The sequence below is a fragment of the Coregonus clupeaformis genome, chromosome 34, assembly GCF_020615455.1.
Source record: "Coregonus clupeaformis isolate EN_2021a chromosome 34, ASM2061545v1, whole genome shotgun sequence".
NCBI classification, from domain to species: domain Eukaryota; kingdom Metazoa; phylum Chordata; class Actinopteri; order Salmoniformes; family Salmonidae; genus Coregonus; species Coregonus clupeaformis.
This window is the reverse complement of record NC_059225.1, coordinates 29091471-29119322: the sequence shown is the minus strand read 5'-3', so window position 1 is coordinate 29119322 and position 27852 is coordinate 29091471. Positions and strand designations below refer to the sequence as shown.

Here is a 27852-nt window from a genome sequence, read left to right as displayed (position 1 = left end):
ATTCGGTCCTGCACCCCCCCAAAAAAAATTAACGTGCCCAGGACCGAGTTTAAAGCCCCTTCCATGTTTCTTTGCATTAGCCAGGCTCCAGTCAACAATGTCCATAGGAACCCTTTGAGTCTAAATAACACATTCCTCTTGTAGGAAACATGGTTAACTATACCTTACATTGCTGTATCATTGTTGTCATTACTGTTCAAAACATTTTCATTTTGGTCATTTTCTTCCCTGTGAGTGGGATGTGTTGCCTATGTTGGGTGAGTTGCCTGTGTCCACACCACTCTCTATGACAACACAGAGGACACTATTTGGTTCAAACACAACTTTATTAACATATACTGTATAATCAAAACAAGTCCTGAATAGAAGTCATCATGGTAGTTCACAAGCCTTACACAGGGAATACAGAGATAAAAGGGTCTTTCTTTCTAAAAAATACTGTAAAACATGTTAATAACATTACTGGAAATATCACTGATGCCTTTGCTGCCTGTGTTCAGTACATTCACTTGGCTTTACATCAAAGCCTTTGTAATGTTTGAGCATAAAATAAATGGATGATTGTAGCAGTGGAAAATGGGTATAAGTTGTACAATAGGTTAGCCTAACTCAATCATAAGGGAACCAGAATATCACACATTGAGGAATATGGTTATTGATAGACAGAACATTGTGACAGAGGAGCTCATGAAAGTGCTATCTTGTATAAGCTGCAAGTCTGATGTCATAATGCTTTCCTTGGCAGTGTCATCTCAATATCCCATCTACACAGGTCATGTCCAGTAATAAGACAACATAACATATTACAATGTTTCCATTACAAAAGCAGCATTTGTTTCAAAACTTGGAGCTATAAAAGTTCTCACAGTAACATCACTGTCAAGCATAAAAGTCACACAAAGGACGCAGTCACAAATGGAAATCAACTGGATAGATAGTCAATCGAATTAGCTGTCGTTGTCCCACCCTCTACCCAGTGTGGCAGTGTGGGATTGGAGGAGGGGTTTGATGTAATTAGCCCCTCCCCTCCCCTTCCACGGCTCTCGCTGATGCTGGTGTTGCACTGTGGACTTCTATCTCCACTTACACACTGGTTTCTGTGACATCATTTGCTGCGATCTTCAATAAAAGAGGATTCTTGCTTGTCAGGGTTAGCTGTCCATGGCCTCTCTTGACCATAAATATCCAAGACAGGTCCAATAGGAATTGGGAGGGTTTCTTTGAGAGTGCAGCATCCAAGCAGAGGCTGGTTTGGAGTCAAGAGGATGTGGTTTGAGAGGCATAGGAAGGTCCTTCCATCAAATGATCAGGCACAGTCAGTTCTTAGCTCTGTGACAATGGAGGATAGAGGGAGCACAATCAACAGGAGACTTGGGCATTTAGAAAATGTCCTTCACGTTATACGTCGGATCCAGCTGATGTGAAAGGCGTGAAACATGCACTTGTCAATGGGGGGGTGAATGCATTTCCTCTACATGGGTCAGGCTATACAGAACATTGAGACAAAGAAATAAACAGAAAAAAGAAACAGGATAGGGGAAAGGGGAAAGGGGAAAGGGGGAGGAGGTTGTGTTTGGCCTGGGCGTGTCTTCCATCTCTATAGCATTAGACACAAAGAGCTCTGGGGAACCTGCAGACAGGGAGAGAACAAGGTAGTGTCAATCATGGCTCCATTTAGACACGAAACCCAAATGTAACCCCATGCACAGACAAAAGTATATATGTAAGACTGAGGCCCATTGGTGCACTAGAAGACTATAAGCAGGTAGTAACATTATTATAGTAACATGATCCCACCTGTCCTCAGTGAATCCATCCATCTCCTCTTCATCATCCAGCTCCATGTCCAACTCGTTGTCCAGACAACCGCGGCCATACCCACTCAAGACACTGCGGAAATAAAGCAGAAAAATCCTGCCTCATTATTCAAACATACCGGTCCATGTGGTTGCTCTGATTGATAGATTGTTTGTGGAAGATTTGAAGTTGATCTGTTAGTCCCCTTCCCTGGCCTTTTGTCCTCCTGGTAGTGGATAACAGTCTCACACCGCCTGAGACCAGACAGGCTTTGGGTTGTGTACAAGCTGCCTCGGCACATCAAGCCCAATCAACTCCTGCTGCTGTATGGTAAAAGCCACCCCCCAGAACCAGCGTACTCTACTGGTTTGGTGTGAGCAATTCATACCAGCAACATGAGACAGATTTTCCGATTTTATAACATACACAGTGGACTATAGAAAGTCATCCACAGGCCACCAGCTATTTCAGACTGGCTGTAGAACTAACAAACTCATATGTGTATTGTCACAGATTGCATTGATAATGGAGCCAGACTGAAGCCTGCTGTGGCTGCTCACCTGACGGAGCGACAGGTGAAGAATACAATCCTCTTCAGCTTCTTGTTGTAGAAGAAGTAGTTGAAGGACCAGAGGCTGCCTTCCTCCCCAAAGGGGTCTGAGTCCAGGTCAGGGTTGTAGCTGAGGACAAATAAGGACATATAAATATACTACATATACTGGCAGCAAACACAACAAGCAGCACATACATATTCATTAACGTTGACATTTTAGTCATTTAGCAGACGCTCTTATCCAGAGCGACTTACAGTAGTGAGTGCATGCATAAAAATAAAATTCCCTGTGATAATCGAATCCACCATCCTGGCGTTGCAAGTGTCATGCTCTACCATCTGAGCCACATGGGACCACAATATTCCGTCATACACAGACACACACACCTGTATATGTCACATTCCTGCAGGCAAATTTCCTCGTCGATGGAGTTCCACAGCTCCGGCCCCAGGGAGTTGAACTCCACTCCAACTGATGAGTACAGGCTGCTGTTTACTGCATTCGCCACCTGGTGGAGACATGGCACACAATCATTAGGAATACTTATTCTCCTCACTGATGTGTAGACCTCTTACAGCAAGGGTGTCAAACTCAATTCCTGGAGGGCGGAGTGTCTGTGGGTTTTCATGTCACTCCTCCTTTGTACTTGATTGATCAACTAAGGTTATTGTGATTAGTTAGGTTATAATTAAGGTTATTGTTTAGTCACCTGGTGGTTTAGGTCTTAATTAGACACAAAACGGAAAGGAAATAAAAACAAACCAGCAGACATGGCCCTCCAGGACTTGAGTTTCACACCATCTAACAGCCTGAGATATTCCATAAGCCCCTTGTAGAAAACTCACTACCTTCCCCTTATGTGTATGGCTTTGTAACAACGTGCTTCCGGGACTTGCATGGGATGATTCAAAGTATCTGTTTATGACTATGTGGGCAATTCTGAAATGAGGCTTGAATGACCGCCCAATTAGATTGGTTTAAAGTCATTCTAATGTGGTGTAATCATGAGAGGAGCAGAGGCTTTGCTACTGACCCAGTTGAGGCTGGGCTCCCGGCTAAACTCGTGGGCCCGGGCTGCGCTGAAGTCGTAGTCGGGCCTGAACGACTCGTTGAGCGTGGTGATGAGGTAGAACAAGGTCTTCCTGCAACACTTGTCACTCAGAGGGTTTTCGCCGTCCTCACTGCTCTTCCCTAGTCTGCACAAAACAAGGGAGATGAGTAGAGAGAGAGGGAGAGTGTTCAGTAATTTGGTTGGGAAGTAAACATTTATTATCAAGGGCACAGACATATTTTTCACCTTGTGGGCTCAGGGATTCGAACCAGCGACCTTAAGGTTACTGGACCAATGCTCTTAACCACTAGGCTACCTGCCACCCCCTTAGTGTGCCACATAAGCGACTAATACTGTGACACAACACCAGTATCAACAGGGTCATATTCATTAGTGCACAACATAGCAAAACATTCTGCAATGGAAAACAGGCAGTCCCTCCCTGTTTGCCTCCGTTTCATTCCTAGTGTGATTTCCGTGTTATGTAAACATTGATAAGGGATGTGGCTGTGGTACTTACTGGGGTGGGCTGGTGGCGCTGGACTGGGGGGGTGAGAGGGCCTCTAGGACATGTGGCTCCCCCTCCTGGCAAAATTGCTTAAACATGTGCTTGTCATCACCAGCCATCTTGCAGGAGTAGCTCTCGATTCTAAAAAGACAGACAAAAAACCAAGAGTTAACTTTTGTTATTGTATTAAAAGTGGACATCCATTTAGCTACTGACTAAGGAGGACATGGGTATTGTGTAAAACTAGTCATGTCCCCAATTCAATACTCAGGGGTTGCGCTAATGCAGGATTTTGCGTTTTCACACAGAAAATGAAAGAAAAACCACAAACAATATCTTGCTGTGTTTAGAAAACGCAGCTCTAAAATGCTTCTTATTGTAAATTCTGCTCGGCTTCAGTCAGAGTTCGCTCCAAATCCTGAATGTAAAAGAACACATTTTGTGCTTCAGTTGCACTTCTCCACTCGGATGAAATACCTTTGCCCTCGCTATTGGATCACCAGACTGCAACCTGACTGTTGTGTAGGCTACTTTTCTCTGGTACTTTCCTCCAGCGGTATAGTTTTTCTCCAGTAGCAAGTTAAAATGCAAGACTAACATCAAGCTGTTCGCAACTGGGAGACCCATGAGGCGGTGCACAATTGGCCCAGCGTCGTCTGGGTTAGGGGAGGGTTTGGCCGGCCGGGATGTCCTTGTCCCATCGCGCTCTAGCGACTCCTGTGGTGGGCCGGGCGCATGCACGCTGACAAGGTCGCCAGTTGTACAGTGTTTCCTCCGACACATTGGTGCTGCTGGCTTCCGGGTTAAGCGTGCAGTGTGTCAAGAAGCAGTGTGGCTTGGCAGGGTCGCGTTTCAGCTGACGCATGGCTCTCGACCTTCACCTCTCCTGAGTCCGTACGGGAGTTGCAGCGATGGGACAAGACTAACTACCAATTGGATATCATGAAATTGGGGAGAAAAAGGGGTAAAAAAATTAATAATAAAAAAAGTTCTAAGCAGCACCATTGAGAGCATCTTGACTCGCTGCATCACCGTATGGTATGGCAACTGCTTACCAGCCGACAGCAAGGTGCGTACAGCCCAGTACATCACTGGGGTTGAGCTCCCTGCCACCCATGACCTCTCTATACCAGGTGGTGTCAGAGGAAGGCCCTAAAAAAAGACTCCAGCCACCCAAGTCATAGGGGCCCTGTGTAGCTCAGTTGGTAGAGCATGGCGCTTGCAACGCCAGGGTTGTGGGTTCGATTCCCACGGGGGGCCAGTATGAAAATGTATGCACTCACTAACTGTAAGTCGCTCTGGATAAGAGCGTCTGCTAAATGACTAAAATGTAAAAATGTATAGACTGTTCTCTGCTACCGCACGGCAAGCGGTACCGATGCACCAAGTCTGGAACCAACAGGACCCTGAACAGCTTCTACCCCCAAGCCATAAGACTGCTAAATAGTTAACCAAATAGCTCCCTGGACTATCTGCATTGACTTTTTGAACAAACCATTCTGTCTCATCACATACGCTGCTGCTACTGTCTATTATCTGTCAATTTATTCCCAGTTATATGTACATATCTACCTCAATTACCTCGTACCCCTGCACATCTACTCGGTACTGGTACCCTGTGTATATCAAAGTTATAGTTAGTCATTGTATATTTATTATTACCTGTTTTACTTTTCTATTATTTCTCTATTTTCTTTCTCTCTGCATTGTTGGGAAGGGTCAGTAAGTAAGCATTTCACTGTTAGTTGCACACCCCTTATAGATAAGTATTGAAGCAAAACACCACGGTTGATTTTCACTATAAAACGCAGGTGAAATGGTTTAAAACACAGATTTAATTTAATGGTCTGCGTTTTTAAATTGCAGATTTCTGATAGCTAATGTGAACCCTGATACTGCAAACATTGCACATGCATGACGTAGGCTACAGTATCCCATCTACAGGTCCACCCATAACACATACAGTGCCTTGAAAAAGTATTCAGACCCCTTGGATTTCTTCACATTTTATTGTGTTACAAAGTGGGATTAAAATTAATTGAATTGCCATTTTCTGTCAACAATCTACACAAAATACTCTGTCATAGTATATTTTTATATATATACAGTGAGGGAAAAAAGTATTTGATCCCCTGCTGATTTTGCACGTTTGCCCACTGACAAAGACATGATCAGTCTATAATTTTAATGGTAGGTTTATTTGAACAGTGAGAGACAGAATAACAACAACAAAATCCAGAAAAATGCACGTCAAAAATGTTATAAATTGATTTGCATTTTAATGAGGGATTTAAGTATTTGACCCCTCTGAAAAACATGACTTAGTACTTGATGGCAAAACCCTTGTTGGCAATCACAGAGGTCAGACGTTTCTTGTTGTTGGCCACCAGGTTTGCACACATCTCAGGAGGGATTTTGTCCCACTCCTCTTTGCAGATCTTCTCCAAGTCATTAAGGTTTCGAGGCTGACGTTTGGCAACTCGAACCTTCAGCTCCCTTCACAGATTTTCTATGGGATTAAGATCTGGAGACTGGCTAGGCCACTCCAGGACCTTAATGTTCTTCTTCTTGAGCCACTCCTTTGTTGCCTTGGCCGTGTGTTTTGGGTCATTGTCATGCTGGAATACCCATCCACGACCCATTTTCAATGCCCTGGCTGAGGGAAGGAGGTTCTCACCCAAGATTTGACGATACATGGCCCCGTCCATCGTCCCTTTGATGCTGTGAAGTTGTCCTGTCCCCTTAGCAGAAAAACACCCCCAAAGCATAATGTTTCCACCTCCATGTTTGACGGTGGGGATGGTGTTCTTGGGGTCATAGGCAGCATTCCTCCTCCTCCAAACACAGCGAGTTGAGTTGATGCCAAAGAGCTCGATTTTGGTCTCATCTGACCACAACACTTTCACCCAGTTCTCCTCTGAATCATTCAGATGTTCATTGGCAAACTTCAGACAGGCCTGTATATGTGCTTTCTTGAGCAGGGGGACCTTGCGGGCGCTGCAGGATTTCAGTCCTTCACGGCGTAGTGTGTTACCAATTGTTTTCTTGGTGACTATGGTCCCAGCTGCCTTGAGATCATTGACAAGATCCTCCTGTGTAGTTCTGGGCTGATTCCTCACCGTTCTCATGATCATTGCAACTCCACGAGGTGAGATCTTGCATGGAGCCCCAGGCCGAGGGAGATTGACAGTTATTTTGTGTTTCTTCCATTTGCGAATAATCGCACCAACTGTTGTCACCTTCTCACCAAGCTGCTTGGCGATGGTCTTGTAGCCCATTCCAGCCTTGTGTAGGTCTACAATCTTGTCCCTGACATCCTTGGAGAGCTCTTTGGTATTGGCCATGGTGGAGAGTTTGGAATCTGATTGATTGATTGCTTCTGTGGACAGGTGTCTTTTATACAGGTAACAATCTGAGATTAGGAGCACTCTCTTTAAGAGTGTGCTCCTAATCTCAGCTCGTTACCTGTATAAAAGACACCTGGGAGCCAGAAATCTTTCTGATTGAGAGGGGGTCAAATACTTATTTCCCTCATTAAAATGCAATTCAATTTATAACATTTTTGACATGCGTTTTTCTGGATTTTTTTGTTGTTATTCTGTTTCTCACTGTTCAAATAAACCTACCATTAAAATTATAGACTGATCATTTCTTTGTCAGTGGGCAAACGTACAAAATCAGCAGGGGATCAAATACTTTTTTCCCCTCACTGTATACACTGAACAAAAATATAAACGCAACATGTAAAGTGTTGGTCCCATGTTTCATGAGCTGAAATAAAAGATCCCAGAAATGTTCCATAGGGACAAAAATCTTATTTATCTCTTACTTTACATCCCTGTTAGTGAGCATTTCTCCATTGCCAACATAATCCATCCACATGACAAGTGTTGCATATCAAGAAGCTGATTAAACAGCATGATGGTGCACCTTGTGCTGGGGCCAATAAAAGGCTATTCTAAAATGTGCAGTTTTGTCACATAACACAATGCCACAGAGGTCTCAAGTTGAGGGGGAAAAAACTGAAATTGGCATGCTGACTGCAGGAATGTCCACCAGAGCTGTTGCCAGAGAATTTACTGTTCATTTCTCTACCATAAGCCGCCTCCAACATCGTTTTAGAGAATTTGGCAGCACGTCCAACCAGCCTCACAACCGCAGACCACGTGTAACCACGCCAGCCCAGGAACACATCCGGCCTTCACCTGCGGGACCAGCCACGTATGAGACCAGCCACCCTGACAGCTGATGAAACTGAAGTGTATTTCTGTGTGTAATAAAAGCCCTTTTGTGGGGAAAACCCAATTCTGATTGGCTGGGCCTGGCTCCCAAGTGGGTGGACCTATGGCCTCCCAGGCCTACCCCTAGGGCTGGGCGATATGGCCAAAATATCATATCACGGTATTTAAAAAAAAACGACGGTATTTGATGTTTTTGAATAATAAAAGTAAAACATTTGCTTTATGAGTAGTGCGTGAACCTAGGGTGGCAACACATACATTATAAGTGATTTCAAATGGGTCTTTCTCCATTCTGATTGTTTTATACCGTTCAATTCAACCCAAAATTATTTTCAGTATTTTCATCAATTTCTGCACTCATCTGAGATCATTTCCACACTGCCACTTAGTGCTGCACAATATGGGCAAACAATCTAGGCCTTACTTTTAACCAAATGTTGCAATTGCGATTTGACTTGTGATTTTCAGCAAAACACTTGGGTGAACTGTTGGAATCATGGAAATAGAATGATCATTCTAATTATATAGTTAAAATATAATAGTGGCCACTTTGAATACAGTGTTTGACATGACAACAAATGCAAATGCCTGGGAGGAGTTTTTGTGATAGGGTAGGAATCAAAGTGTTGACAAGTGTTTCCTAGGGGACCCTATAATCTTTGGCTACATTTAATGTTTTCTCTTAACTACTTCAAATAGCTAACATTCTTGCTTTGTGTATTCCTCTTTGATTTAGAAGATGCTGTTGCACAAAAAAACATGCAGGTGTAGGTCTACACCATAACTGGTATTATCAAGCTGTATAGCTAGTTACATTTGTGCTGACTCAGTACATTTATTAGCTAGCTAGCGATTAGCATTAGCGATTAGCATTGGTAGCTAACAAGATTTAGGCCGAATTTGCTAAAAAAAAAGACAAACTAGCTGTTTGCAGATGTAAGAAACACAACAGTGTAATTATAGAACGCTAGTGGATTTATTTAAAGAAGCAAAGTGAAAACAGCATCATTGTCATCAACATTGTTGCATGTGCTGCATTGACCATGCAGAGACTGAACGCAAGTGTCTCGTGGTCGAGGAACAGAAAATGTGCTCATTGAGTGACAGGGGGCAGGGCTAGGTCTGTGTGGAAAGCGGCACGGAGAGAGAGAGAGTGGAGAGATGACTGAAGTAGCGAAGTAAACTATAAAAATGGACGTTACACACGGAGTATAACATTCGACAAACTAAACATTCAAATACTGTTATAGAAGGTAAAGTAAAAACCCAAACCGGTCCGTGCGTCAATACCAGTATATTGTAAAATACAGTATACCGCCTAGCCCTAGCCCACCCTTGCCTGCGCCCCTGCCCAGTCATGTGAAATCCATAGATAAGGCCTCATTTATTTATTTCAATTGACTATTTTCTGTAACTCATTTAAATCGTTGAAATTGTTGTATTTATATTTTTGTTATATATATACAGTTCATTCGGAAAGTATTCAGACCCACTGACTTTTTCCACATTTTGTAAAATTACAGCCTTATTCTAAAACTGATTAAATTGTTTCCCCCCCTCATCTACACACAGTACCCCATAACGACAAAGCAAAAACAGTTTTTTATAAATTATAAAACTGTAATATCACATTTAGATAAGTATTCAGACCCTTTACTCAGTACTTAGTTGAAGCACCTTTGGCAGTGATTACCGCCTCGAGTCTTCTTGGGTATGACGCTAAAAGCTTGGCACATCTGAATTTGGGGAGTTTCTCCCATTCTTCTTTGCAGATCCTCTCAAGCTCTGTCAGGTTGGATGGGGAGTGTTGCTGCACAGCTATTTTCAGGTGTCTCCAGAGATGTTCAATCGGGTTCAGGCTGGTTCACGCAAGGACATTCAGAGACTTGTCCCGAAGCCACTCCTGTGTTGTCTTGGCTATGTGCTTAGGGTCATTGTCCTGTTGGAAGGTGAACCTACGCCCCAGTCTGAGGTCCTGAGCGCTCTGGAGCAGGTTTTCATCAAGGATCTCTCTGTACTTTGCTCCATTCATCTTTCCCTTCCCTGACTAGTCTCCAAGTCCCTGCGGCTGAAAAACAACTCCAAGCGGGCTTTCATGGGCCTTTTGCTGAGGAGTGGCTTCTGTCTGGCCATTCTCCCATAAAGGCCTGATTGGTGGAGTGCTGCAGAAACGGTTGTCCTTCTGGAAGGTTCTAAACTTCTTCCATGTAAGAATGATGGAAGCCACTGTGTTCTTGGGGACCTTCAATGTTGCAGACATTTTTTTGGTACCCTTACCCAGATCTGTGCCTTGACACAATCCTGTCTTGGAGCTCTACGGACAATTCCTTCGACCTCATGGCTTGGTTTTTGCTCTGACATACACTGTCAACTGTGGTACCTTATATAGACAGGTGTGTGCCTTTCCAAATAATGTCCAATCAATTGAATTTACCACAAGTGGACTCCAATCAAGTTGTAGAAACATCTCAAGGATGTTAAATGGAAACAGGACGCACCTGAGCTCAATTTCAAGTCTCATAGCAAAGGGTCTGAACACTTATGTAAATAAAGTATCTTTTAGTTTTTTGCAAAACCAGTTTTTGCTTTGTCATTATGGGCTATTGTGTGTAGATTGATGAGGAAAATGTTTTATTTAATCCATTTTAGAATTAGGCTGTAACATAACAAAATGTGAAAAAAGTCACAGGGTCTGAATACTTTCCGAACGCACTGTACAGTATATATATATATATATATATATATATATATATATATATATATATATATATATATATATAAAAATGGTCATTGCATAAGTATTCAGCTCCCTGAGTCCATACATGTTAGAAACACCTTTGGCAGCAATTATTACAGGTGAGTCTTCTTGGGTATGTCTCTTAGAGCTTTGCACACCTGGATTGTGTAATATTTCCCTATTATTATTTTTTAAATTCTTCAAGCTCTGTCAGATGTTGGGGATCATGGCAAGACAGAAATGTTCAAGTCTTGCCATAATATTTCAAGCAGATTTAAGTCAAAACTGTAACTTGGCCACTTAGGAACATTCACCGTCTTCTTGGTAAGCAAAGAATTTGAAACATATAACCGTTTCATGTCTCAAAAGTGAGTGAGAAGAAAATGCCCGGGATAGTTTATGGTCTGCCTTTTGGTGTCTATTGTGTACCATACTGTGATTGTCTTGCATATATAAGACATTGATTGTTGTCTATATTAGGGGTACGTGAGACAAGGGAGATGAGATGATGTATCGTGAGACACCTGTCCAGAGTTGTTTATTAGGAAATGGAACTGCACTAATTAGCTTATTTTATGAAACAAACAACAATTTTGTCTGTCATTCTTTGTTGCCACTACCATTGCTGCCTAACCTTGCTGAATATTTTGTATTTTTGTGTTCTTTTCACTCTGTCATTTAAGTCCTTATTGCGGAGTCACTACAATGTTTTTGATCTATCCTCAGTTCTCTCCCATCACAGCCATTGAATCACCAATAGCCTCATAGTAACATCCCTGAGCAGTTTCATTCCTGTCCTGCAGCTCAGTTCAGAAGGACAACTGTATATTCGAGGTGTCTGGGTGGTTTAATACATAACGCTAGTCCTCCTGTCTGGGACAAGTAAAAAAAAAAAATTAAGTTGTCTGAATGGACAAGTAAAAATAAAAAATCACAGAAATCACAATATCAAACAATTACTCCGATCAGAATTGGATCAGAGAGGCCAACATTGGAATAATATTCAAATATGTTTCATGTAGCCTACATAAATAAATAAAAAACTACATGTCAAAGTGTAGGTGATATGCATATTGGCTACAGCCTCATGTCCAAACCGATGCTGACATGACGGAGGTGCCAGAAAATGTAGCCAAACTTTAATGAGACTTTTAATTACATAAATATAGGCTAAATGCCAGTCATGTTTGACTAACATAATGAATGATAATTAACATTAACGTCTAAAAGGCAGATCAAATCGTCACAAGACCAGAGAGTGAAGGACAGTGCCTGTTGTGCACGGCAACATCACCCACCTTGAATCTGAGCGGAGGTGGTCAACATTTTAAAACTATTTAACCATAAACTTAATTGTTTAAAACCTGGACGTTTTGTCATTTTATGAAGTATGTCTTACCTTGTTTCAAAGTACCTAGCCAAAATACGACCACTGAAATGTTGAAGGAATTGTATTATAAACACTTAATATGCCATTGAAACCAGCATTTCTCATGTTCTATTGGCTTTCAAATCAACGTTCTTTAATTGTCCTGCAGCCAAACACATAATACTAGTCATATTAGTAACCCATGCTAGTTGATGCATCTTTAGATATTCCCTTTCTTAATTTCTAATGGTTACTTTCATCTCTGTCACATGAAACCGCTCGTGTGTGGGGTGCGCTTTTGAGAACTGTGTTTTCCCGCTAATTGCATTTTGGAACATTCGCATGTAGCCAACAGCCATGTGCGCATTGTTGAGCTCGGTGGTCCCAGAACTGTCCCAGAGTCTGTTTTGAACCGTAGACCAAAAAAAGTGATTTGAGCTATTGGACAAGTTTTAAAAAATCTGTTCTACATGTCCGAAGGACAAGTGTCAAAAAAAAGTAATATGTCAAGCCATGTATAATGCCCAGCATAATTAGCTAGACCATGCTTAAAGAGATATTCAATGTCTGATTTGTTATTGTTACCCATCTACCAATCACTGTCCTTTTTTATGAGGCTTTCGAAAAGCTCCCTGGACTTTGTAGTCGAATCTGTGCTTGAAATGCAATACTTGGCTGAGGGACCTTACAGATGTATGTATGGGGGACAGAGGAAGGGTTAGTAATTAAAAAATCATGTCAACCTCTATTACTTCACACAGAGTGAGTCCATATAACTTTGTGATTTGTTAAGCAAAATGTGTGGTTGGGTGAAATGCAGAGGGAGTAGAGCAGAGTCTGGTCTGGTGAAGTGTTTATTTTTCCCTCACCCCCAGTTATGTAAGAGCAGAGGTTGTGCAACCCAAACTCTGGCTCAGAGACACACTGTGGCCCAGTCTTAATATAGGAAGGAGCAAAGGTCATGGGGGTGGTGACATGACTGGCCTAGTTTCCATTAACAGACAAATAAAAAAATACTGAACAAACAGGGACGACTGGAGATCTCAAACCCGTAGAAAAGTTGAGCTAATAACCTGTGGATAATTAGGCCTAGTTGTGAATAAATGCACAAATGAGGACATAAAAAGGATAGTTGTTTGTGGGTGTAGGCCTATTTGTAACATACTTCCTGGTTCAATACAAATAAATACAGTATCCAGAAACAGACATTCTATGGAAAACTATCACTGATAGAATTTCTGAACTTCCTCAAATGCACGTGTGAGTGTGTGCTCTGTTTATCATTATTAATTTGTCCAGTTTAACTTTGTTGAATATTAGCAGACTTTGGCTCATTATTAGGGTGGAAAGAAGCAGCCTCATTGGGACACATTGTGCCAGCGTGGCTCTTGCTGCCATCGTTGGCCATACTAATTCAGTAAGCAGCAGGCTAAACACCAGTACCTCGTAACTGTATCAGTGCTCAGCTGTGTGTGTATGTGTGTCTACGCCAATGACGTATATGATTTGACAAAGTAATTGATCACGTGACACCATTCATTCCTATGTGAAGACTCAATAGCGCATTTGAAGCCAAAAACATTTGTTAAGATGCCGTCTAATGGATACATAAAATGCGCAGTTTGAGCTCCTCCAGGAAGTGACGTTGCAGGCTTGCTCAGTGCTGCCCCCTCTCATTGAGTATCACAAGTTGAAGGCCGACTGGGGTACTGACGGCTGCCAATAGCAACTAAAATTATCCTTATAACTTCTGTGTGCGATTTTTTAATAATCGGTTCAAGAACATACATTTGGTGTAATAGAAGCAAATATTGGTACCATGATTGTCTTCAGAAAAAAATAATATATACACAAATATTGCCATTTTCCCATTCACTATAGGGTAAATAAATCCATTTGAATTCAATCACTTTTTGACAGCACCCCTTTTGATTTGAACAAAACCATAAATATTTTCCCATTATAGAAGTGCTCAGAAAGTGACTTTTTGGACCTGAATGCAAAAACATTCAAGAAATAAAAGGTGCTCAAAGTTGACCTATTTTGCATACCCCAACATACCATGAGACATCCATGTCTTCATAACAGGAAAATATATAAACGGTTGAGATTGATATAATTTTAAAGCTTACAAACAGGGTTGTCAAACTATTTATAATTTTTTATATATTTTACCATAAAGGAGAATTATCTAAAAACGCCTAAACTCCTATTTTTTTTTTCTTCAGATTCTCATATGCTGTAGCTTAGACCCTACTTTACATTTGAGTTTTTTTGTGTTGTGCCTGCCATCGGTTGAGACACAGCATACTCTTGAATACTGGGTGTGTGTCATGTTTTGGCTGACAAATGTACTAAAATGTGAATAACATTTAAATTTCAACTTTCAAATGGTACCACAATATGGTTTGAAGTCCACACAGAGAATGTTGACTTGAATGGGAATATCTGTTGTTTTAAATTATACTGTAAATTCTCCATAGGAAACCTATTGAAATCATAGAAATATAGATAATAGAATAGACATTACCATTTAAGTTGACATTCGACGGTGGGTGGACCTGCAGCCATTTTTGTGGTAGTAATTAGAAGTAAAAAAATGTATTCAATTTCAATGGTGTACCAGCTAAATTGCAGTGGTCTGATGGGATAGGTCCACTCTATGAATTCTATTTCTATGATTGAAAGGCCACCCACCCTGTATTCAAGAGCATGTTGTGTCTCAACTGATGGCGGGCAAAACACAAAAACCTCTGATGATGTAAAGTAGGGTCTAAGCTACAAAATATGCTAATATAAAAATAATCGGAGGTTACGCGTTTTTAGATCATTGAAGTTAAAGGTTAAACATGTATTCTTAAAAAAAAAAAAAAAAAAAAGTTTAACAACTCTGTTTAAGCTTTTAAATTATATCCAACTCAACCGTTTATATTTTCCAGTGATGAAGACATGGATTTCTCATGGTATGGTGGAGCATGTAAAATGGGTCAACTTTGAGCACCTCTATCCCCTGAATGTTTTGGCATTCAGGTCCAAAAAGCCCCTTTCTGACTACTTCTTCCATGGGCAAACATGTATGGAAAGTTTTGTTTAAATCAAAATGGATGCTTTCAAAAAGTGATTGAATTCATACGGATTTACCCTATAAATGGGGGATATGCAAACAATGCCTGCAGTACCGCATTCGGCCTTGAACTTTGTGGATTCAATGAGAGGGGTCACTCGTTTACGCTCCATACCACTCTTCATTACACAGTCTCCAAATAGACACAAAGGCATGCTAGAGTACACCCTGTCCTGCGTCAGACTTCCCCTATAGATCACAGCCAGGATAGGGGTCATCACCATCACCGTACCCACTTGTTTCATAACCTAAAGTCCTTTATGCAACATCTACTGTTACCTCAAAGCCTGAAGGGCATACTCCTAAGAAGGATCAATGAGTTAGCCTGCTAACTTGCCTAAATATTCTAAAATAAGTTGTTGTTTTTTAAAGATAAGTAGACCATGCCCATTTCAAGCTTAACTCCACATTCAAAAACACATATTTTTACATTTTAGTCATTTAGCAGACGCTCTTATCCAGAGTGACTTACATTTACATTTTACATTTTAGTCATTTAGCAGACGCTCTTATCCAGAGCGACTTACAGTTAGTGAATACATTTTTTTTTTTATACTGGCCCCCCGTGGGAATCGAACCCACAACCCTGGCGTTGCAAACGCCATGCTCTATCAACTGAGCTACATCCCTGCCACAGAGCCTGGATTCGAACCAGGATCTCTAGTGGCACAGTTAGCACTGTGATGCAGTGCCTTGGACCACTGCGCCACTCAGGAGTTGTCAACCCCTATTACTTACAGTTAGTGAGTGCATACAGTTAGTGAGTGCATACATTTTTTTCATACTGGCCCCCCATGGGAATAACTAAGTTTAGCTTTCTTTATGAACCAGAAAATAAATAGTTATTTCTGGTTGTTTATTAAAGTTACCTGGCTAACTCAGAGTTCCTACAATACCCCTCTGCTGCAGTTCAGTTAATCTAACCCCCTGTGCATTACAAAACACATTCATCCATCACCCTATTTGTGGGATCAATACTTTTTGCGAGAGAGATTACGCCTATTTAGCTAAATGTTCCATATTACCAGTAATCGCTACAGGGATTGAATGGGGCTACATTTCTATGGCAATCTTACTGCATAACACACGATATTGCCTCATCTGGTCCTGCTCAGGTACTTAAATCGGGTAGCCTACACCATTAATCTTTAGCAGACACACCTCATGAGGCGACACACCCCCTTCAGGTTTTATGACATCAATCTCTGAAAGGGGTGTGTCTATCGTTGTGGTTTTGGTTTGTGTGTGTTTGGTAGAAAAACGGATTGGTAGTTTGTGTGTGTGTATACATATATATATATACACAGCTGAAGTCGGAAGTTTACATACACTTAGGTTGGAGTCATTTTAACTCGTTTTTCAAGCACTCCACACATTTCTTGTTTACAAACTATAGTTTTGGCAAGTCGGTTAGGACATCTACTTTGTGCATTACACAAGTAATTTTTCCAACAATTGATTACAGACATATTATTTCACTTATAATTCACTGTATCACAATTCCAGTGGGTCAGAAGTTTACATAAACTAAGTTGACTGTGCCTTTCAACAGCTTGAAAAATTCCAGAAAATGATGTCATGGCTTTAGAAGCTTCTGATAGGCTAATTGACATCATTTGAGTCAATTGGAGGTGTACCTGTGGATGTATTTCAAGGCCTACCTTCAAACTCAGTGCCTCTTTGCTTGACATCATGGGAAAATCAAAAGAAATCAGCCAAGACCTCATAAATAAAATGGTAGACCTCCACAAGTGGGAGCAATTTTCAAACACCTGAAGGTACCACGTTCATCTGTACAAACAATAGTGTGCAACTATAAACACCATGGGACCATGCAGCCGTCATACCGCTCAGGAAGGAGACGCGTTCTGTCTCCTAGAGATGAACGTACAAATCAATCCCAGAACAACAGCAAAGGACCTTGTGAGGATGCTGGAGGAAACAGGTACAAAAGTATCTATTTCCACAGTAAAACGAGTCCTATATCGACATAACCTGAAAAGCCGCTCAGCAAAGAAGAAGCCACTGCTCCAAAACCACCATAAAAAAACCAGACTACGGTATGCAACTGCACATGGGGACAAAGATCGTACTTTTTGGAGAAATGTTCTCTGGTCTAATGAAACAAAAATAGAACTGTTTGGCCATAATGACCATAATTATGTTTGGAGGAAAAGGGGTTGGCTTGCAAGCCGAAGAACACCATCCCAACTGTGAAGCACGGGGGTGGCAGCATCATGCTGTGGGGGTGCTTTGCTGCAGGAGGGACAAGTGCACTTCACAAAATAGATGGCATCATGAGGAAGGAAAATGATGTGGATATATTGAAGTAACATCTCAAGACATCAGTCAGGAAGTTAAAGCTTGGTCGCAAATGGGTCTTCCAAATGGACAATGACCCCAAGCATACTTCCAAAGTTGTGGCAAAAATGCTTAAGGACAACAAAGTCAAGGTATTGGAGTGGACATCACAAAGCCCTGACCTCAATTCTATAGAACATTTGTGGGCAGAACTGAAAAAGCGTGTGCGAGCAAGGAGGCCTACAAACCTGACTTAACAAAATTCACCCAACTTATTGTGGGAAGCTTGTGGAAGGCTACCCGAAAAGTTTGACCCAAGTTAAACAATTTAAAGGCAATGCTACCAAATACTAATTGAGTGTATGTAAACTTCTGACCCACTGGGAATCTGATGAAAGAAATAAAATCTGAAAGAAATTATTTTCTCTACTATTATTCTGACATTTCACATTCTTACTTACTTACTTCTTACTCACATAATTTGAACAGTGAGAGACAGAAAAACAAAACAAAAAATCCAGAAAAACGAATGTAAATTTTTTTATAAATTAATTTGCATTTTAATGAGGGAAATAAGTATTTGACCACCTCTCAATCAGACAGATGTCTGGCTCCCAGGTGTCTTTTATACAGGTAACGAGCTGAGACAGAAGCAATCAATCAATCAGATTCAAAACTCTCCACCATGGCCAAGACCAAAGAGCTCTCCAAGGATGTCAGAGACAAAATTGTAGACCTACACAAGGCTGGAATGGGCTACAAGACCATCGCCAAGCAGCTTGGTGAGAAGGTGACAACAGTTGGTGTGATTATTCGCAAATGGAAGAAACACAAAATAACTGTCAATCTCCCTCGGCCTGGGGCTCCATGCAAGATCTCACCTCGTGGAGTTGCAACGATCATGAGAACGGTGAGGAATCAGCCCAGAACTACACGGGAGGATCTTGTCAATGATCTCAAGGCAGCTGGGACCACAGTCACCAAGAAAACAATTGGTAACACACTATGCCGTGAAGGACTGAAATCCTGCAGCGCCCGCAAGGTCCCCCTGCTCAAGAAAGCACATATACAGGGCCGTCTGAAGTTTGCCAATGAACATCTGAATGATTCAGAGGAGAACTGGGTGAAAGTGTTGTGGTCAGATGAGACCAAAATTGAGCTTTTTGGCATCAACTCAACTCGCCGTGTTTGGAGGAGGAATGCTGCCTATGACCCCAAGAACACCATCCCCACCATCAAACATGGAGGTGGAAACATTATGCTTTCGGGGTGTTTTTCTGCTAAGGGGACAGGGCAACTTCACCGCATCAAAGGGATGATGGACGGGGCCATGTACCGTCAAATCTTGGGTGAGAACCTCCTTTCCTCAGCCAGGGCATTGAAAATGGGTCGTGGATGGGTATTCCAGCATGGCAATGAACCAAAACACACGGCCAAGGCAACAAAGGAGTGGCTCAAGAAGAAGCACATTAAGGTCCTGGAGTGGCCTAGCCAGTCTCCAGACCTTCATCCCATAGAAAATCTGTGGAGGGAGCTGAATGTTCGAGTTGCCAAACGTCAGCCTCGAAACCTTAATGACTTGGAGAAGATCTGCAAAGAGGAGTGGAACAAAATCCCTCCTGAGATGTGTGCAAACCTGGTGGCCAACTACAAGAAACGTCTGACCTCTGTGATTGCCAACAAGGGTTTTGCCACCAAGTACTAAGTTGTTTTGCAGAGGGGTCAAATACTTATTTTCCTCATTAAAATAAAAATCTATATCAATTTTTTGGTTGTTATTTTGTCTCTCACTGTTCAAATAAACCTACCATTAAAATTATAGACTGATCATTTCTTTGTCAGTGTGCAAACGTACAAAATCAGCAGGGATCAAATACTTTTTTTCCCTCACTGTATGTATATATATATATATATATATATATATATATATATATATATATATATATATATATATATATATATATATATATATATATATATATATATATATTCTACCGTTCAAAAGTTTGGGGTCACTTACAAATGTCCTTGTTTTCGAAAGAAAAGCAATAAAACTGGCCTTCTTGAGACTAGTTGAGTATCTGGAGCATCAGCAATTGTGGGTTCGATTACAGGCTCAAAATGGCCAGAAACAAATAACTCGTCAGTCTATTCTTGTTCTGCGAAATGAAGGCTATTCCATGCGAGAAATTGCCAAGAAACGGAATATCTCGTACAACGCCGTGTACTACTCCCTTCAAAGAACAGCGCAAACTGGCTCTAACAAGAATAGAAAGAGGAGTGGGAGGCCCCGGTGCACAACTGTGCAAGAGGACAAATACATTACTGTCTTAATCTTTTCTTTTTATTGGCCAGTCTGAAATATGGCTTTTTCTTTGCAACTCTGCCAAGAAGGTCAGCATCCCGGAGTCACCTCTTCACTGTTGACGTTGAGACTGGTGTTTTGCGTGTAGATATTGTAGATATTCCATTAAAAATCAGCCGAGTCCAGCTACAATAGCCATTTACAACATTAACAATGTCTAAACTGTATTTCTGATCAATTTGATGTTATTTTAATGGACAAAAAAAACTGCTTTTCTTTCAAAAACAAGGCCATTTCTAAGTGACCCCAAACCTTTGAACGGCAGAGTATACACACAGTGCCTTCGGAAAGTATTCAGACCCATTGATCTTTTCCACATTTTGTTACGTTACAGCCTTATTCTAAAATTGATTAAATATTTTTTCTCCCTATGCAATCTACACACAATACGCCATAATGACAAAGCGAAAACAGTGTTTTAGAAATGTATTAAAAATTAAAAAACGTGTACTATTAGACTCGAAATTGAGTTCAGGTGCATCCTGTTTCCATTGATCATCCTTGAGATGTTTCTACAACTTGATTGGAGACCACCTGTGGTAAATTCAATTGATTGGACATGATTTGGAAAGGCACACACCTGTCTATATAAGGTCCCAACAGTTAACAGTGCATGTCAGAGCAAAAACGAAGCCATGAGGAAGGAATTGTCCATAGAGCTCCGAGACAGGATTGTATTCCAGGCACAGATCAGAACATTTCTGCAGCATTGAAGGTCCCCAAGAACACAGTGGCCCCCATCATTCTTAAATGGAAGAAGTTTGGAACCACCAAGACTCTTCCCAGAGCTGGACGCCCGGACAAAATAAGCAATCGGGGGAGAAGGGCCTTGGTCAGGGAGGTGACCAAGAACCCGATGGTCACTCTGACAGAGCTCTAGAGTTCCTCTGTGGAAATGGGAGAACCTTAAAAAAGGACAACCATCTCTGCAGCACTCCACCAATCAGGCCTTTATGGTAGAGTGGCTTGACGGAAGCCACTCCTCAGTAAAAGGCACGATAGCCCGCTTGCAGTTTGCCAAAAGGCACCTAAAGACTCTCAGACCATGAGAAACAAGATTGAACTCTTTGGCCTGAATGACAAGTGTCACGTCTGGAGGAAAACTGGCACCATCCCTGCGGTGAAGCATGGTGGTGGCAGCATCATGCTGTGGGGATGTTTTTCAGCGGCAGGGACTGGGAGACTAGACAGGATCGATGCAAAGATGAACGGAGCAAAGTACAGAGAGCTCCTTGATGAAAACCTGCTCCATAGTGCTCAGGACCTCAGACTGGGGTGAAGGTTCACCTTCCAACAGGACAATGACCCTAAGCACACAGCCAAGACAACGCAGAAGTGGCTTCGGGACAAGTCTCTGAATGTCCCTGAGTGGCCCAGCCAGAGCCCGGACTTGAACCCGATCGAACATCTCTGGAGAGACCTGAAAATAGCTGTGCAGCAACGCTCCCTATCCAACCTGACAGAGCTTGAGAGGATCTGTAAAGAATGGGAGAAACTCTCCAAATACAGATGTGCCAAGCTTGTAGCGTCATACTAAAGAAGACTCGATGCTGTAATCGCTGCCAAAGGTGCTTCAACAAAGTACTGAGTAAAGGGTCTGAATACTTATGAAAATGTGATACTTCTGTTTTTAATTTTTTATACATTAGCAAAATTTTCTAAAAAACGTTTTTTTGCTTCATCATTATGGGGTATTGTGTGCAGATTGATGAAGAAAAATAAAATGTAATCAATTTTAGAATAAGGCTGTAACGTAACAAAATGTGGAAAAAGTCAAGGGGTCTGAATACTTTCCGAAGGCACTGCATATATATATATTTTTAAAGTTCAGTTGACCATCTCATTCTGACAGTTTGTTGTTTATCGCTGTGTTTACATACCAGTGCCTGTGTCCTCAGCCTTGACATATGTCGATATTGACGCTTCCACAGAGCCCCAGTGTTAATCTTGCCTTTTAAAATAGAGCCTCTTAACCCAATCAGAAATACACCCGAGTAGAGGGGGGGTTGGGCTATGTACTTGCGGTTCAGACAGAAGCCTACTAACGGCCAGTACATTTAGACCCTGTTAAATTTTGAACCTATGTGTTAGTCATGCAACAGTATGGCAGGCTTTACAGAACACTTTGTACCATGTGATTAGATGAGGTCGTTTGATCTACTGCTTCTCCAGTGCTGTGATGGTAATTACCTGCCCAGGATGTGAGACTCTCCCGTTTCAACACAGAGTTGAGAGCCCAGAGCTTCAAAACTGCTGTTCTCTAACAGTTTCATTGCTGCCTGTGAGAAGAAAGGGAAATGTTAAAATGGACAGTCCATCGGACATTCAAGAATACTTTTTCACTGCTTCCTAAGTGGGTGTATCAAAGACATTTTATCCCTATGGTGTAGTTATTGATTTACTTGGTATGGTCAGGCCAGGGTGATCAAAGTTTGCCCAGAAAAGTAGGTTAGCAGAAAATGGTCTCAATTAAAGCTCATTGATGGTATGATATACAGTGGGGGAAAAAAGTATTTAGTCAGCCACCAATTGTGCAAGTTCTCCCACTTAAAAAGATGAGAGAGGCCTGTAATTTTCATCATAGGTACACGTCAACTATGACAGACAAAATGAGAAGAAAAATCCAGAACATCACATTGTAGGATTTTTAATGAATTTATTTGCAAATTATGGTGGAAAATAAGTATTTGGTCAATAACAAAAGTTTCTCAATACTTTGTTATATACCCTTTGTTGGCAATGACACAGGTCAAACGTTTTCTGTAAGTCTTCACAAGGTTTTCACACACTGTTGCTGGTATTTTGGCCCATTCCTCCATGCAGATCTCCTCTAGAGCAGTGATGTTTTGGGGCTGTCGCTGGGCAACACAGACTTTCAACTCCCTCCAAAGATTTTCTATGGGGTTGAGATCTGGAGACTGGCTAGGCCACTCCAGGACCTTGAAATGCTTCTTACGAAGCCACTCCTTCGTTGCCCGGGCGGTGTGTTTGGGATCATTGTCATGCTGAAAGACCCAGCCACGTTTCATCTTCAATGCCCTCGCTGATGGAAGGAGGTTTTCACTCAAAATCTCACGATACATGGCCCCATTCATTCTTTCCTTTACACGGATCAGTCGTCCTCGTCCCTTTGCAGAAAAACAGCCCCAAAGCATGATGTTTCCACCCCCATGCTTCACAGTAGGTATGGTGTTCTTTGGATGCAACTCAGCATTCTTTGTCCTCCAAACACGACAAGTTGAGTTTTTACCAAAAAAGTTCTATTTTGGTTTCATCTGACCATATGACATTCTCCCAATCCTCTTCTGGATCATCCAAATGCACTCTAGCAAACTTCAGACGGGCCTGGACATGTACTGGCTTAAGCAGGGGGACACGTCTGGCACTGCAGGATTGAGTCCCTGGCGGCGTAGTGTGTTACTGATGGTAGGCTTTGTTACTTTGGTCCCAGCTCTCTGCAGGTCATTCACTAGGTCCCCCCGTGTGGTTCTGGGATTTTTGTTCACCGTTCTTGTGATCATTTTGACCCCACGGGGTGAGATCTTGCGTGGAGCCCCAGATCGAGGGAGATTATCAGTGGTCTTGTATGTCTTCCATTTCCTAATAATTGCTCCCACAGTTGATTTCTTCAAACCAAGCTGCTTACCTATTGCAGATTCAGTCTTCCCAGCTTGGTACAGGTCTACAATTTTGTTTCTGGTGTCCTTTGACAGCTCTTTGGTCTTGGCCATAGTGGAGTTTGGAGTGTGACTGTTTGAGGTTGTGGACAGGTGTCTTTTTATACTGATAACAAGTTCAAACAGGTGCCATTAATACAGGTAATGAGTGGAGGACAGAGGAGCCTCTTAAAGAAGAAGTTACAGGTCTGTGAGAGCCAGAAATCTTGCTTGTTTGTAGGTGACCAAATACTTATTTTCCACCATAATTTGCAAATAAATTCATTAAAAATCCTACAATGTGATTTTCTGGATTATTTTTTCTCAATTTGTCTGTCATAGTTGACGTGTACCTATGATGAAAATTACAGGCCTCTCTCATCTTTTTAAGTGGGAGAACTTGCACAATTGGTGGCTGACTAAATACTTTTTTTCCCCACTGTACATCCCCACATAAATTAGCTAGCTACATTGCACTGTTCAGTGTGATTCAACTAGTGCTGAGCGATTAACCAAAATGTAGGTAAAATTATTTATTTTTTTACAACTAATTGACTAACGTCGGATCAGTTATTTGAATTCCATTTCATTCGCTTTTTTTCTGTGAACTCAACGCGCACATCACAGTTTCTCTAGAGATAAATCAGATCCAGCCTGAACTGTTCGATGTAGTACATAATTGTAGTTTCAAACAGCCCAATATTCTACACAGCTTAGCACATTTAACGTGGAAATTAACTACAATGACCATAATCCATTGCGCATCTACTTGTCCGGTCTGTGTTTTACGCCTGTTACAGAAAAACGCGGTGATCGTGAGGAGATATAGAGTACCACAGTATCAGTTATAATACCCATAAATACCCATAAAACCTAGCGGTCAAACAGGGAAATGGTTCCAATCATTTTTCCACCATTCATTTTTCCCATAGGGGATTTTAGAAACACTTACAATAAGGACTGTGTTTTGTGTAGGCTTAACCTGGTGTAACTCTCTCTAGGACAAGGTGACTTTTATACAGTGCATTCGGAAAGTACTGCATTAAATAAATGTTTTTCCTCAATCTACACACAATAACCCATAATGACAAAGCAAAAAAAATATTAGAAATGTATTAAAAATAAAAAACAGAAATACCTTATTTACATAAGTATTCAGACCCTTTGATATGAGACTCGAAATTGAGCTCAGGTGCATCCTTTTTCCATTGATCATCCTTGAGATGTTTCTACAACTTGATTGGAGTCCACCTGTGGTAAATTTAGTTGATTGGACATGATTTGGAAAGGCACACACCTGTCTATATAAGGTCCCACAGTTGACAGTGCATGTCAGAGCAAAAACCAAGCCATGAGGTTGAAGGAATTGTCCTTAGAGCGCCGAGACAGGATTGTGTCCAGGCACAGATCTGGGGAAGGGTACCAAAAAATGCCTGCAGCATTTAAGGTCCCCAAGAACACAGTGGCCTCCATCATTCTTAAATTGAAGAAGTTTGGAAACACCAAGACTATTCCTTGTTAGAGCTGGCCGCCCAGACAAACTGAGCAATCGGGGAAGAAGGGCTTTGCTTAGGGAGGTGACCAAGAACCTGATGGTCACTCTGACAGAGCTCCAGAGTTCCTCTGTGGAGATGGGAGAACCTTCCAGAAGGACACCTATCTCTGCAGCACTCCACCAATCAGGCCTTTATGGTAGAGTGGCCAGACGGAAGCCACTCCTCCGTAAAAGGCACATGACCACCGCTTGGAGTTTGTCAAAAGGTACCTAAAGGACTCAGAACATGAGAAACAAGATTCTCTGGTCTGATGAAACCAAGATTGGACTCTTTGGCCTGAATGCCAAGCGTCATGTCTGGAGGAAAACTGGCACCATCCCTACGGTGAAGCATGGTGGTAGTAGCATTATGCTGTGGGGATGTTTTTCAGCAGCAGGGACTGGGAGACTAGTCAGGATCGAGAGGAAAGATGAACGGAGCAAAGTACAGAGAGATCCTTGATGAAAACCGTCTCCAGAGCGCCCAGGACCTCAGACTGGGGCGAAGGTTCACCTTCCAACAGGACAATGACCCTAAGCACACAGCCAAGACAATGCAGGAGTGGCTTCGGGACAAGTTTCTGAATGTCCTAGAGTGGCCCAGCCAGAGCCCGGGCTTGAACCCGATCGAACATCTCTGGAGAGACCTGAAAATAGCGGTGCAGCGACGCTCCCCATCCAACCTGACAGAGCTTGAGAGGATCTGCAGACAAATACTGTTGTGCCATGCGTCATACCCAAGAAGACTCGAGGCTGTAATCGCTGCCAAAGGCGCTTCAAGAAAGTACTGAGTAAAGGGTCTGAATACTTATTGCAATGTGATATTTAAGTTATTAATTTGCAATAAATGTGCAAACATTTCTAAAAGCCTGTTTTTGCTTTGTCATTATGGGGTATTGTGTGTAGATTGATAAGAAGAAAAACTATTTAATCCATTTTAGAATAAGGCTGTAACGTAACAAAATGTGGAAAAAGTGAATACTTTCTGAATGCCTGTATTTACCCCCCAAAAATGAAATGCTAATTAGCTGCTAATGTGGCAATCATAAAGAACTACAAATGCCATGATGATCTGGATGAGACTGCCCAATCGAGGCAAAGGTCTCTGGATTAACTATCTAATGTTAGCTACATGTAGTATTAATACATTGGCTACATTTCTTTAAATGGACAATTCTATGAACTGTCTTGTGCAAAAAATAATAATTGACACAATACCTGTTAGCAAGGGTGTCAGCTAGAGATTATGTGCAGGAGCTTGCAGGGATTTGTAGTTTTGCATGATGTCTACTTTGATGCTAATTAGCATTTTCGAATCAGAGTAAATAGAGCTGAATATATTGATAAAAGTCACCTTGTCCGGGAGAGATTTAAATGGTTATGAAAACGTCACGCCATGGTAAGCCTACACGAAACACAGCACTCATTTTAAGTGTTTCTAAAATCCCATATGGGAAAAATGTATGGTGGAAAAACGATTGGAACCATTTCCCTGTTTATAGGTTTTATGACACCTCGACTGTAGGGCTCTATAGAGAGCAGCTGTTGCTTCACGAGGTATCTCTACTTGAAAATACATAATTTAAGTGATTTATTAGTTGGTATTCAGCAGTCATAAAAGTATGCCTTATTTACTTAGAATAACTACAAAATAGTGATTTTGTCACACAGCAGCTCTATAGAGATGATATGATGACTTGGAATGGAAGAATAGTCATCAAATAAAGCAAATGTAATATACACAACAACTGAAATATTTAATAAAAATAAAATAAAAATAAACACTAATCGCTCAGTACTAGATTCCACAGACCCAATAATCAGCATACACATCATTGGGGACACCCCGTATGGGGAACATACGGAAGGTAAACAAAAAGGCAAGTCCCAAAACGACCAACCCCTTTCTTTCTTACTAGATAACGTTAGCTAATCCCCTCCCCCCACTAAAAAACCTTTGCAACTAACGTTACTAGCTAGCTAATGTACACAATCCTTCTTCTTACCAAAGTCAAATATAATGTCGAAACGCTTTGTGGAACTGAAACGTCTTCACCAATTTCACTCTCAATGTTTCTTCTTTGGCAATGATGCAAAACAGATTTGTTGTTGTCTGTCCAGCCAAATTAGCTAGTATGTTAGCATAGCACTGTCGGTCCGTGATTTCAATTCGTCAGACTAACGTTACCTACTAGTTCCTAAAATTCAGCAATTAAAAAATACGCTGCTTCGAAATTGATTTATCGTAGAACCTTTTATCGAAAAACTGCTTCTGCCGATTAAATGAGACGACATTAAATCCAAATATCTGTCTGATTTGGATTTCAGCGGCATCCCTTTTGACGTGTTTAATTTGACAGAGATTAGCTAGCTAACGTTAGTACGGTTTCTGTCCGATCAAGTCGCCTTTTCTAACCGATTTTGCACTTCAGTCTATTTCGCACTTCTGTCCCTGTGCTATTTGTCGTTACTGATTACTTGAAAGCAAAACACAACAGCAACGATGAAAACCGAATCAATCCACTGTACTCGACCCGGTCCATGTATCATCCGCTCATTGGTTATTTGATTCAAAAGACGACGTAGAAAAACGGAAAATGGCGAATTTTTCGTTT

The 27852-nt window shown here is 41.5% G+C and overlaps 1 protein-coding gene across 1 annotated transcript; it reads right to left on the bottom strand.

Moving 5' to 3' along the window:
* Window positions 1-307: 307 nt before the first annotated feature.
* Window positions 308-27852, bottom strand: LOC121549984 (repressor of RNA polymerase III transcription MAF1 homolog). Its single transcript, XM_041862025.2, has 8 exons — window positions 27244-27852; window positions 22238-22326; window positions 3923-4051; window positions 3385-3547; window positions 2738-2859; window positions 2358-2477; window positions 1798-1890; window positions 308-1630 (listed from the first exon to the last, which is right to left on the bottom strand). The coding sequence occupies exons 2-8, from the start codon at window positions 22318-22320 to the stop codon at window positions 1606-1608; spliced, it is 735 nt and encodes a 244-aa protein (XP_041717959.1). The 5' UTR covers window positions 22321-22326; window positions 27244-27852; the 3' UTR covers window positions 308-1605.

Bases quoted from the DNA above. Each gene is read 5' to 3' on its own strand.
- LOC121549984 (XM_041862025.2), bottom strand. From the start codon at position 22,320: ATGAAACTGTTAGAGAACAGCAGTTTTGAAGCTCTGGGCTCTCAACTC. The intron at 4,052-22,237 runs GTAATTACCATC...CTGTCTTTTTAG, and splicing joins GAGTCTCACATCCTGGGCAG to AATCGAGAGCTACTCCTGCA. The intron at 2,860-3,384 runs GTCAGTAGCAAA...TGTCTCCACCAG, and splicing joins GGGAGCCCAGCCTCAACTGG to GTGGCGAATGCAGTAAACAG.